At 37.2% G+C, this 13,311-nt stretch overlaps 1 protein-coding gene across 6 annotated transcripts in view; it reads left to right on the top strand.

Annotated features, from left to right (window-relative positions):
• ITGA1 (integrin subunit alpha 1) overlaps positions 1-13,311 on the top strand; it is a 231,151-nt gene that overhangs the window by 160,471 nt on the left and 57,369 nt on the right. For all 6 annotated transcript variants that reach the window (XR_014241839.1, XM_082382196.1, XM_082382197.1 and 3 more), the window contains 3 exons: positions 5,440-5,582; positions 9,909-10,052; positions 11,266-11,523. Coding sequence is in view for 5 of the 6 variants with exons in the window: in XM_082382196.1 (XP_082238322.1) it covers positions 5,440-5,582; positions 9,909-10,052; positions 11,266-11,523 (545 nt within the window). In the remaining variant the exon portion in view is untranslated. The remainder of the gene's footprint in view (positions 1-5,439; positions 5,583-9,908; positions 10,053-11,265; positions 11,524-13,311) is intronic.

A 13,311-nucleotide genomic window follows, 5' to 3' on the forward strand; every position in this document is an offset into this window, starting at 1 on the left:
GCCTATCTCCACTACATTTAGTTGTTTTTCTGGGGTTTTACCTTGTTCCTTCATTTGGTACATAGCCCTCTGCCTTTTCATCTTGTCTTTCTTTCTGTGAATGTGGTTTTTGTTCCACAGGCTGCAGGATTGTAGTTCTTCTTGCTTCTGCTGTGTGCCCTCTGGTGGATGAGGCTATCTAAGAGGCTTGTGAAAGTTTTCTGATGGGAGGGACTGGTGATGGGTAGAGCTGGCTGTTGCACTCGTGGGCAGAGCTCAGTAAAACTTTAATCCGCTTGACTGCTGATGCATGAGGCTGGGTTCCCTCCCTGTTGGTTGTTTGGCCTGAAGTTATCCAACACTGGAGCCTACCTGGGCTCTTTGGTGGGGCTAATGGTGGACTCTGGGAGGGCTCACACCAAAGAGTACTTCCCAGAACTTCTGCTGCCACTGTCCTTGTGCTTATGATGAGACACAGCCACCCCCCGCCTCTGCAGGAGACCCTCCAACACTAGTAGGTATGTCTGGTTCAGTCTCCTATGGGGTTACTGCTCTTTCCCCTGGGTCCCAATGTGCACATTTCTTTGTGTGTGCCCTCCAAGTGTGGAGTCTCTGTTTTCCCCAGTCCTGTCTAAGTCCTGCAGTCAAATCCCACTAGCCTTCAAAGTCTGATTCTCTAGGAATTCCTCCTCCCATTGCCGGACCTCCAGGTTGGGAAACCTGACATGGAGCTCAGAGCCTTCACTCCAGTAGGTGGACTTCTGTGGTATAAGTGTTCTCCAGTTTGTGAATCACCCACCCAGCAGTTATGGGATTTGATTTTATTGTGATTGCACCCCTCCCACCATCTCACTGTGGCTTCTCCTTTGTCTTTGGATGTGGGGTATCGTTTTTGGTGAGTTCCAGTATCTTCCTGTCGATGATTGTTCAGCAGTTAGATGTGATTCTGGTGCTCTTGTAAGAGGGAGTTAGAGCACGTCCTTCTACTCTGCCATCTTGAACCAATCTCAGGTTAGATAATTTCTAAAGGTTCTTCATGTTCTAAGATTCTATGAGACTGTTCTATGTGAAACACCTAGAAATCAAGAACCAGTTTAACCTGAGGTTTCTTTCCATCCTAGATAGAAGAATCTGAGAACATTTGTCCTCATATGTAACAGTGGCATATAAAGTAATATAACTTTTTAGAAAAGTCATTTGACGATGTGTATCCAGAGCCATAAAAATGTTTACACCACCTTGACCTTGAAATTTCATTTCTGAGGATCTAACCTAAAGAAAAAATCCAATTATTTAAGAATGCCAAGGGAACAGTTGTTTTCATAGTATTTTATTGAGGTAAATGGCATATCCTTAATGTTCAGAAATATGGGAATAGTTAAGTAAATGGTAAATAGTAAATCCACTTAATGCAACATCATGCACCCATAAAAATAAAAATTATAAAAAAAAAAAAAAGAAAAAAAATAAAAAAAGAAAAAATAAAAATAAAAATTATAAAGCTGCTGCTCCCATCATACTTGAAGTGACTTGAAGTGGTTATGGCACTGGGTATACAGTCAGACAGTACAGAGATACTCTTGGGTCGTAGAATCTTGAGTTTGTTTTCTGACTCTGCCCCTGGTTATGACTTTAGACAAATTGCCTTATTCCTCAAAGCCTCAATTTGCTTATTTATTAAAAAATATATATAAAATTTGGGTTGTTATGAAAATGAGATTAAATAATACCTGTAAGGTGCTTAGTGTTGTGCTTGACAGACAGCCGACCCTCAATAGGTATTGTCTATTGTTGTATATTATGTAATATTATATAGAAAACATTCCTCTTATTATTAGTATTATGCTAGGCAGAACAATGCCCTAAAGATGTCCATGTCCTAACCCCCAGATCCAGGTCTTGTATGGCAAAAGGGACATTGCAGATGTGATTAAGTTAAAGATCTTGACATGAAGAGATTATCCTGAGATACCTGGCTGGGCCCAATCTCATCACATGGGTTTTTTAAATCAGAGAAGCTTTCCTGGATGTGGACAGGGGATGATAGAACTATAGAAAAATGGTCAGAGATATGCAATATTGGCTTTTAAGATGGAGAAGGGGGGCCAGCGCTAAGGAATGTGGGTGCTCTCTAGAAGCCACAGTGGGCAAGGAAATGGATTCTCCTCTACAGCATCCAGAAGGAACCCAGCCCTGCCAACACCGTGATTTTAGCCCAGGGAGACCTAGGTCTGAATTCTAACTTTAAAAGATAATATATTTGTGATGTGTTACCATCAAGTTTATGGTAATTTGTTACAACAGCAATAGAAAACTAATACAGGTGTATTATATACCTACTAAGAGTAGCTGACATTAATACTACTACTAATTAGTATTGAATAGTTACAACATTAAAGACATTGTCCACAAAGACATTGAAGTCCACAAAGATGTGAGTTACATTGTCACTTCTCTAAGGAAGTTCACACACTTTAACACGATATTTAATAATATATTAAATAATAATGTTATTTTATAAATAACACTACAGTAATTTTGGTATTCTGAGTGATTGTCATTGAATTCCTTAAAAACAAGTAACCCTAAAGAACCCTAAGTCTATTATTCTCAAAAACCTTGGGTTAATGATTTGCTTAGAGCAGACTTAGAGAATTCAAGACTGAAAGATACTGCTGTAAGCAAAAAAAATTGAGAACCTTCATTTCTGACCACAGTATTTATAATACATGACTACTGTCTGCCCAGGAAAGGAAATTTGGGGGTATGTTGTCTACAGTCTGCTCAGATGATGTGTTTTTTTGGTTTGTTTCAGAAATCCTTTCATTATCTTAGGCACAGGTTGGTGCTTTAGATATTTTGCCAACATAAAGTCTATTATATGTAAGATTTCTTTCAAAATAGAAAAGCACTCAGAAAGAGGTCAGGGGAGAAAAATAGCTTTTTTTCCCCCAAATATTATTCTAAATCTAAAATTAAGCTTTCAAAATGTTTCCTTGTATGGGTTACACATTAAGAAGAGTTTGAATGTGTTCTCCCAATCCATGTGGATTGAAAGTTGTTAGACTATGGAAATTCTTACTGAAGAAGAAAAGTGAGAGGTAGACAATTTATTAAAAAATCTCATAGTAGCCAATAATAATCAGAAAGAAGCAGGAACTGAAGCAGTGCAACCTCCCTCAGGATGGAATCATCCACCTGTCTTTCTGTAGCCCAGTAACTGCCTTTTGCCGACATGCACTCAGCAAGTGGGTTTGCTGGTGAGAATACAGTCGAGATCCTGTTCCCTACCTCCCCCACCCACAGTTTGCTGATTTCTAATCACGCTAGACTGATTCACGAGGAAAAGTAAAGATGTGAGGCAAACGCGTGACATCAAGTCAGATCCTACCTGTTTCCCATTACCTCACCAGATCCTAGCACTTTTCCGGAGAAGTGAATCGTGAGAGCTGGCAGGATTTACTCTTTATAAATCTACACACAGAACTATACCATCAATTTTCCTTTCTCTTCAATCGTGTGCCTTTCCTTTTCAGAAAGTGATATTAAGCTTTTAAATCTTTCTAATGATTATCCTTCTATTGTGACTAGACTTTACTGGGCCCTTGTTCTCACTTTCTCTTTATTGTCTTTAGATGCCTGAGCTTCAACCAGGGCTGCCTGGCTGGTTGTTACTGTCCCCGTGAAGATTTCAGCTAAAGGCTTAGTAATCAATTGCGCGTCATCAAAGTCAGCTAGATAATCGCACAACTCCAAGCCTCAAACATAATTTTCAACTTGTTTTTTAAAGCTTCTTTGATCAGTTTGCATTCATAGCTCTGAAAATTGCAACAACAACAAAAAAATCACTGTGTCCCAGCACTCTCACCCCACTGTCTTCTTAATATTTCTAGTAGAGCTGCATGAAATAACACAACCTTTTTTTGCACATTCTTCTTTTCCATTTTATTTATGTATAAACATGACTCTGAAGTTTTTATTTTTTAAGCAATATTGTGGTTAGTAACCTAAAACTATAACACATTACACATTAGAAAAAGAATATTTTACAGTCTATTATGTATAGTAAATTTTTTTAAAAGCTCTAAGGTGAAGAAATGAGAATGTGAGAAAAATATTCATGAAGGGGAATATGGATGAGGAATTGTGTTCCTTTAGGACTTGTAAGAATAAACATATTTCAGTATAAAACTTCTGTTCCTCTTTTAAAGTTTTGGAAGAAAGCGGAACTATTATCTTATGGTAAAATACTTGGTAGTAAGTTATCAATATAATCTTTTTCTCAGTAAAAAATACTATTCTGTGGCATTTGGAAAAATAATCTGCCTTCTACTCCAATGATGGACAGTTCTGGTTATTAGAACATTTCTTCCTTCTGTAGAGTTGACATCTCCACGTGGTAATTTTTATCTATTGATTTAGCTCTGTTCTCTAGAGATACAAAGAATAAATCTAATTCTCACTCAAAAATTAATAATAATCTGCTTTAAAGACACAGTTTAAAATTTTAGAGGTCATGAAGGCCCAATTAAAAAGAGGAATAATTGTGAAAAACTGTTCAAGCTCACTTTTAGTCAAACAAATGAAAATTTAAATCACAGCAAGGTGATATCGTTTAACATTTATTAGAACATCCACAATTTTAAATAATAGTAATGTACCTAATGTTTGTAAGAATTTGGTTAAACTACTCTCTCCAGTGGCTGTTCATGGAATGAATTAGCACAAATATTCTGGAAACAATTCATCAGACATTATAAGAACCATTAAAAATTTGCTCCAGTAATCTATTCCTTGAAATTTGTCATCAAAATCCAAAATCCAAAAGAAAGAAAAAAGTTAAATACTCAAAGATGTCTTTGCAGGCTGAAGTGTAATGCCAAAAAATTAAAAACCACCTAAATTCCACCATTCCAACAGGGAATGGTCCTATAGTATAAACACAAGGCATTTATACCTTAACTGAGAAAGAAGCTTCAACCATTTAAAATTACAATTAAAAACCTAGGCAGCAATACAGAAAAGGTTTACATTTACTGTGATTACAACTGTATAAAATTATCGATTTCTATAGCACAGACACATGCATCCAAATGAAATACAATTGATTTACTTCAAAGGGGTAAATTGAGATTGCAAGAGTTTTGTGTGTGTGTGTGTGTATGTTTTCTTTTTCTGTCAACGTTATATCATTTGTGCTTTTAAACAATGAAAAGCTGAGGTTTGGGGAAAAATACCTTTTCAGAATGAAGCAGTTGTGGTAGATAATTAGGGAGCACACTAAAAGCTTCTACCTAAACAAACTTACCTGCATTAAAGTATATATATTTATTTTCAAAAAAAGAGAAGTCCATATAAACATATAACAATGATTCTCCCAACCATTTAAAATGGATCTTAATTTATTCCATGCAAACTCCAAGGGGCCAGTGAGTATATCCAGCATCTCTCTTTCGTCAGGTTACACAGTAAACTCTGCCACTGTTTCTGGAGATGTGCTCTACATTGCCGGACAGCCACGGTACAATCATACAGGCCAGGTGGTCATCTACAGGATGGAGGATGGAGACATCAGGATTCTCCAGACACTCCATGGAGAACAGGTAAACTTCAAAATCGTTGTTTTAAATTAATCCATTCACACTCTATCTATGTAGATTGAACTGTCTGTTGTCCTAAACTTTTTAAAAAACAGTACCCCCATATTCAACATGCACTGTGAACAAGGCCCCATGTTAAGTTCCTCAGAGGAATGTAAAGTGTCTGTGTCTTTAGCATCAGTAATATTTCAGCTGGATGGAGGTAGGTGTAGGATGTGTAGATAATGATGTAGATACAGATGTACAAACATATACACAAGCAAAGAAATCTAAAACATTAATAAGCATGAAAGTGCCAGGGCCACAGACAGTAAATTCAGAACATAGAAAGATTCTTTTAAGCTAGGATGGTACAGAAAGTCTTTTTTTTTTTTTTTTTTTTTTAATATTTATTTATTTATTTATTCATTCATTTATGGCTGTGTTGGGTCCCCGTCTCTGTGCGAGGGCTCTCTCCAGCTGCGGCGAGCGGGGGCCACTCCTCATCGCGGTGCGCGGGCCTCTCACCATCGCGGCCTCTCCTGTTGCGGAGCACAGGCTCCAGACGCACAGGCTCAGCAATTGCGGCTCACAGGCCGAGTTGCTCCGTGGCATGTGGGATCTTCCCAGACCAGGGCTCGAACCCGTGTTCCCTGCATTGGCAGGCAGACTCTCAACCACTGCGCCACCAGGGAAGCCCCAGAAAGTCTTAATAAGAGATAAAATGTGGGCTAGTCTAGAAGAAAGACAGAATGTAGATAGGTAGAAGGCGCAGTGAAAGAGCCAGTGGGGCCCAACTGTGTGAGGTCTTGAATGGTAGATTAAGAAATTTGGATTTTCCCCTGGAGGTGATGGGAAATAATTTGTAATGTGTAAAGTCAGAGAATTCTCATTAGATAATATTGAATATTAAAAGTAGTTTAAGAAATTATATATGCAATATACAAACATAAGTATATATAAATCTTTTTTAAACTGAAAGAAACATCTATGCTATTGTCGGTTATTGTTAAATGGTGATAATTTGGGTAATTTTTATTCCTTTCTTCATAGTTTTCTACATTTTCCAGGTATTCTAGAATGAGATTTTATTCTACATTCCTCATAGGATGGGGGCATTCTTGGGCTTCACTAAATATTCCAACTCACTAGACTACCCACCCCACACACACACTCACACAAACTACTCAGAAGGGCAGGGCAGCACCAGCCTCCCTCCCCTGTAGGAGCTCTGGAAGCAGCCCCGCTCAACAGCACAGCTGAGGTGCCAAGAGACAGACACTTAAAGCAGGTGCAGGAGCTGCCCTGGCTTGAAAGCCCTACAGGAGCCAACATCTTTTATAACAGCACCATAGACATAGCTTCCCCGGGTCCTGCTAAAGGCATGCAGTTAGAAGAGTCACTGCAATCTAGGAAGCCCAAAATATGTTATCTTCATCGGGTGTTTATAGTTCCACCCAGCCTAAATGCAATGTTCCAATCAGAGGGTTTTTTCACCACACTCAATGTTGCTAAGTGTTATAGCTGAATATGATGATCTTATTTCCAGGGGGACAGAGTTAGAATAAACCAAAGGTCAGATTCTCTTTCACCAGCTGAGAGGGTGTTATTAGCCCTTTGACAACATTTATAATCAGAAAATGCATAAACAATAAAAAACAAGACTTTTGTTGGAGCTGAAGAATGAGGCAAGAAGAACCTGAAATGATAGATCAACAATAAAAATAGAAAAGGAAGGGATGTGGCAGACATAAATAAGGAAGAATTGACAAGATTGTAAAAGAAACCATTTGGATGACATCTTAGGCCCATTATCACCCTATTGATTGTCTCTAAGACAGGAAGTGTAAAATTTTGTGAAAAAAATTGCTTATGAATGCTTGAGGAGAGTATCACGAATAATGTAAATCATGAGTGATTTGAGTTTCAAGCCTGGGAGTCTGGGAGAAAGATGACACCATGATTAGAATGTCAGCAACTCATAAAAACAAAAATAAACAAATGGGACCTAATGAAACTTAAAAGCTTTTGCAAAGCAAAGGAAACTACAATCAAGATGAAAAGACAACCCTCAGAATGGGAGAAAATATGTGCAAACGAATCAACGGACAAAGGATTAATCTCCAAAATATATAAACAGCTCATGCAGCTCAATATTAAAAAAACAAACAACACAATCCAAAAATGGGCAGAAGACCTAAATAAACATTTCTCCAAAGAAGACATACAAATGGCCAAGAAGTACATGAAAAGCTGCTCAACATCACTAATTATTAGAGAAATGCAAATCAAAACTACAATGAGGTATCACCTCATACCAGTTAGAATGGGCATCATCAGAAAATCTACAAACAACAAATGCTGGAGAGAGTGTGGAACAAAGGGAACCCTCTTGCACTGTTGGTGGGAATGTAAATTGATACAGCCACTATGGAGAACAGTATGGAGGTTCCTTAAAAAACTAAAAATAGAATTACCATATGACCCAGCAATCCCACTACTGGACCTGTACGCAGAGAAAATCATAATTCAAAAAGACACATGCACCCCAATGTTCATTGCAGCACTATTTATAATAGCCAGGTCATGGAAGCAACCTAAATGCCCATCGACAGACGAATGGATAAAGAAGATGTGGTATATATATACAGTGGAATATTACTCAGCCATAAAAAGGAACAAAATTGGGTCATTTGTAGAGACATGGATGGATATAGAGACTGTCATACAGAGTGAAGTAAGTCAGAAAGAGAAAAACAAATATTGTATATTAACGCATATACATGGAACCTAGAAAAATGGTACAGATGAACTGGTTTGCCAGGCAGAAATAGAGACACAGATGTAGAGAACAAAAGTATGGACACTAAGGTGGGAAAGCGGCAGGGGGGGGGGGGGGGGGGCGGGGAGGATGAATTGGGAGATTGGGATTGACATGTATACACTAATATGTATAAAATAGATAACTAATAAGAACCTGCTGTATAAAAAATAAATGAAATAAAATTCAAAAATTCAAAAAAAAAAAGGAATGTCAGCAACTCAAGCAGTTTAGATATTTTTTAAATGGTATTTGGTTTTAGACATGTTTTCTGTAACAGTGAGCACAAATCTAAATGGTTGCAGATGGCAGGGAGGTAAGCAAATAAAAAAGCTACTGGACAGAAGACAATAGGAAGTGGGAGCCATGGGCTGGGCAGCTTGTGAGCCATCTACGGGCTTAGCCCCTGCTCAGCTTCAGACGGCTATTGCCATGTGGGAATGAAGACCCAATATTGCCAGATCTTACAGAATTTTATTAAATATTTGTAATTAATTCAACCTAAAAGCAAAGACCTTTTAAACCTTTCATAAGCCTGTGAGAAAAGGACATTCAAAAAATCAATGTCTAGCAGCTGTCTAGCAATGTGTAGAAATGTAGAACTGGGAGTCTTGAGAAGGAGGATGGAGTGAAATTTGCCATTTGAGATAGTGGGAATTGGTAGGGAAGGATTGGTCATCTAAGGGTAGGGAATAGTTACAGGTCTGAACTCAGGGGAGGCCAAAATCTAGGGAATGGAAGGGGAGAAAGGAGCCAGCAAAATGGGAAGAAAGAATGGTCTGTGATACAGTGGCAGAATCAGAAGAGCAAAAGTAAAGTCATGGAAGACGACAGGAAATTTCAAGGAGAAAATTATACAGCACACCAAATATCAAACACAGGTCAACATTTGGAAAGTTATTGCACTTGGATAATGAAGCACAAGTACCCTGGATTTCCCTAAAATTCATCCCTATCATTAAAGAGAAAATACAGTCCTGCTAGAGGATGGTCCCCCAGCAATCCTTTTATATTTCTCTATCTCTCATAGCTGCTGGGACAAGACTTAGCGATTTTGTTGAGTAGACAGTCTTCTAAGACTCTAAGGTGAAATACGTTGCCCCAGTGTTCCAAGATAATTCAGCTCCTCATGGTGTATTTAAACATATACTGAAGCCATTCAGGAATGCCTTCTATTGTTTATTTCATTTATTTCCTTAAAAAATTGTTGTATTATTACTGATCTTTTCTGATTTGTGGAGAAGAGAGGTTAGGGTGAAAGACAAAGGAAATCCTTTCTCTTATTCTCAAGCTACAGAATCTATGACAGCTGCTCATCCCCCAGGAGGGACCTAATATTCATTAGCTTCATGCAAGAGCCAATAAAGAGGTCTCAGGTAGCATCGGTTTCTATATTTCATTTCCTTTGTCACCTGACTCCCAAATACTCTTCTCAGTTGGTATAAGTAAGAGAAATGCAAGTTTTTAGTTTCCTTGAAAATTTCTGATGTTCATCAGACTGTTTTGTTCTGTTTTGTTTTGTGTCCTAGATCGGTTCCTACTTTGGAAGTGTTTTAACGACAATTGACATCGATAAAGATTCTAATACTGACATTCTTCTAGTCGGGGCTCCCATGTTCATGGGAACAGAGAAAGAGGAACAAGGAAAAGTGTACATCTATGCTCTGAATCAGGTAATGGTAACTGTAACCTGATAACTTTGGTAGAAATCTGGGAGAATCTTTCTTTCTTAAAATTTCAATTAATAGTGTTGGTCTAATCTTTCACTCGCTTCAGCAAAAGGAGCAAAGAAGCTTTCAGGGCCATTCTAACTCACTAAATCCTCAGTCTCTAAACGAACATTTAGAATTCTGATAAAGTAGTTCAAACCATTAGATATTTTCTGCTTGTAAATGTGAACTTTTTAAAGAGTATATAGAATAAAGATAAATAAATCTCACTAAATTGCTAAGTTCACAGGGCAACCATTCATGAGCTCTGGTCTAGAGGTGGGTCACATTAACAGTTCAAGCTCTATGTGTGTGTGTGTGTGCGTGTGAGTGTGTGCATGCACGCGTGTGTGTGCACGCATATGTGTGCGTGTGTGTGTGTGTGTGTTTGTGTGTGTAAACGGGGGAAGGGAGAGAGACTGTGGAGAAGCGGTGAATTTTAAGGCAGTGGCACCAGAGACTTTGAGCAAACTGCTATGGTCTTTGGAATACTTCACTCTGCTACAGTGAGATTTTGTTTTTCTGATCCTAACTTTAGACATCATTTGCTAAGTGAAATAATTCTTGATTTCTTCATTAGAAGCATTTTTTGCTGTTTACAGCAAAGTTGGGATGTATCTATTTAGCTTGTTAAATTATTAGAGTCTTTCCCATATTAATTATTTGAAATCATAAATTACATCTCTTTCTTCCTATCATCTTTTTGATTCCTCCTGTCAACATTTTTTGGTCCTGTGCTGTTTTTCCCTTTTTTCCCAAGAAAATGTGTTCCTGTTCATCATTGGTAACACTTTCCGTCCTTTATAGGGGAGAACAGAGAGAGACTTTTCCAAAAAGCACAATAATGGGTGAAGAAAGGATAGTGACACGAATTGAGGATTTTAAAATTCAGCTCTTCAGCTTTAAAAAGCTGCTGTGAGTTATGTACTCACTTGATTACATTAAAAGGAGAATCCATTAAAATCCTCAATACATCATCTTTCCCACACTTCTACAATCTGTTCTTTGAAATCTCTAACTTTGCTCTCAGATAGACACACTTTTTAAGAAATTTTACAAACTTTACCATTGAGGTACAAATGGTTTTTAGTGGCACTGATTTAGTACGCGCTTAGAAACTTCGCTCTGCTGTAGTAATGACAGAAATCCATAATTATCCTGTTTATCCTTCTTCCAGACAAGGTTTGAATATCAAATGAGCCTGGAACCCATGAAGCAGACTTGCTGTTCATCTCTGAAGCACAATTCATGCACAAAGGAAAACAAAAATGAACCATGTGGGGCTCGTTTTGGAACAGCTATTTCTGCTGTGAAAGACCTCAATCTTGATGGATTTAATGACATCGTGATAGGAGCACCCCTGGAAGATGATCATGGGGGAGCCGTGTACATTTATCATGGAAGTGGCAAGACTATAAGGGAAGAGTATGCACAAGTAAGACGTTAAACCTACAGATTCTTTTATTTAATGATAATTTAGTGTAGCAGGAGTGGATGTTACTGCAATACAACAGTGGTGTGTTGTCATACAATCAGTAGAAGTATATGGGTTTTTTTAGCTTTATTATTCATTGAGATAACATTGGTTTATTATATTACACATATATTTCTGATTCTGTGATTCTTGCCCTTAAGTGATAAGTGGGTTCAATACCAGGTGTCATCTGTCTTGCTTCATGAGTTATTTAATTTTTTTCTTCTGTCTCTTGGGAAACTAGATTTCTAATTCTAAGTTTTCTTTATAGAAGAATTACTTGTAATTTTATTCTTTTACCTAGTTTTTTTTTTTTCTGTTGTTATTTGCCTTGTCTCCATGACCTGATCTTTTGAAATGGTAAAAAAAGCAAAACAAAAGAACACTTTTTAACAATGCTATGTAACATCTACAGTGTGCCTGATCCTAAACAGAGGGTACCACTTTCTGAGTAAGAGAACAATAATTACATGATTTAGCCAATAAAGGAGATGAAATTGTTTTTATATTCAATACCCATGTTTTTATAATAAAATCACATTAAGTTTATATTTATGAATTAAATTGGTATATTCTCATCAAATATATTTGGGCTTCTGAAGGTTTATAATTTTCTCCCAAGTAATCCCTCTTGGAAAAAAAAAATCTGAATAATTAAACTTAACCTGCAGGGGATTTCTTTTGTTCTTGTTTTAAATTTATTGTCAGTTAATGGCTCTAATACATAAATGTAACTTTTTCCTACATGAGAAAGATGTCCATTTACAGAAGTGTTTCATGCATTATAAAAGTAAAAGAGTTTAAAGGAATTCTTCTAATGTAGTTGTCTGTTTTTAAGTAACCATAGTTAATTAGGCATTGAACAACTACTTGTAAATAAAATAGAATTCACTACTTTTCTAGCTTATATAACATGAAAAGAAAATCAGAACATCAATTATTTCTCTTTACAGTTGACTGTTCTTCGGTTCTGTAGTCAACAGAATTCTCAAAATATATTCATGTCTTGCGAAGTTGTGCTTAATTTTTCATAAAGTCATAATGACCTTAATAGTGAAACAACAAAATAAAGGGCATATTTCTGTAATGACACTCCTATCCATTTAATAAGTGATTTGCTTCTGTTAAAAATCTTCATGGTATTTTGTAACTGGAAATAGGCTGTATTAACTATTGGGGCATGAAGGAACCAGGAACTGAAGGAAGGAGTTTCTTTCTTGTGTTCTACCCCTTTATTCATTCAGTTTCAATCCCTCACATTTAATGGAGTGGCATTTGCAGTAGAAAAAGAAAGATTTTTAAGTCATTAGTAAGTAGACTAGATTGCCATAAGCAATTAATTTTGTAAAATGGTGGTAAATCAAGGTGCAGCTTTAAGCAACAGAAACAATAAAGAATATTAGAGTTGAGTTTGTTTAATTATTGGCAAAATGCTTTCCCAAGGATAGGTGAGGATGTGCTCATTCATTTCTATGGTAACTAGAGGTGCTGCTTGTGTATGGAATGATCCAGAATCAGACTGAATCAAGTCCTCCAGAAACAGTGGGGCCGATAACTCCTGATTTTTTTGCTGAAAAAATAAGGAAATAATTTCCACTGAGCCACAAACATTTAAGCATGAAAAATGTTTCCATCTGGTTGGCCTTATTTTGCTTCTTATTTTATGATATTTAAGTGGAAAAACAGGAGGATAAGGAGATCCCGAGTTCAGGGAGTGTCTGTCAGTAGGGTCTCCCTGCCATCAGGTTC

Source organism: Balaenoptera borealis, assembly GCF_965194805.1.
Source record: "Balaenoptera borealis genome assembly, chromosome: 2".
Lineage (NCBI taxonomy): Eukaryota > Metazoa > Chordata > Mammalia > Artiodactyla > Balaenopteridae > Balaenoptera > Balaenoptera borealis.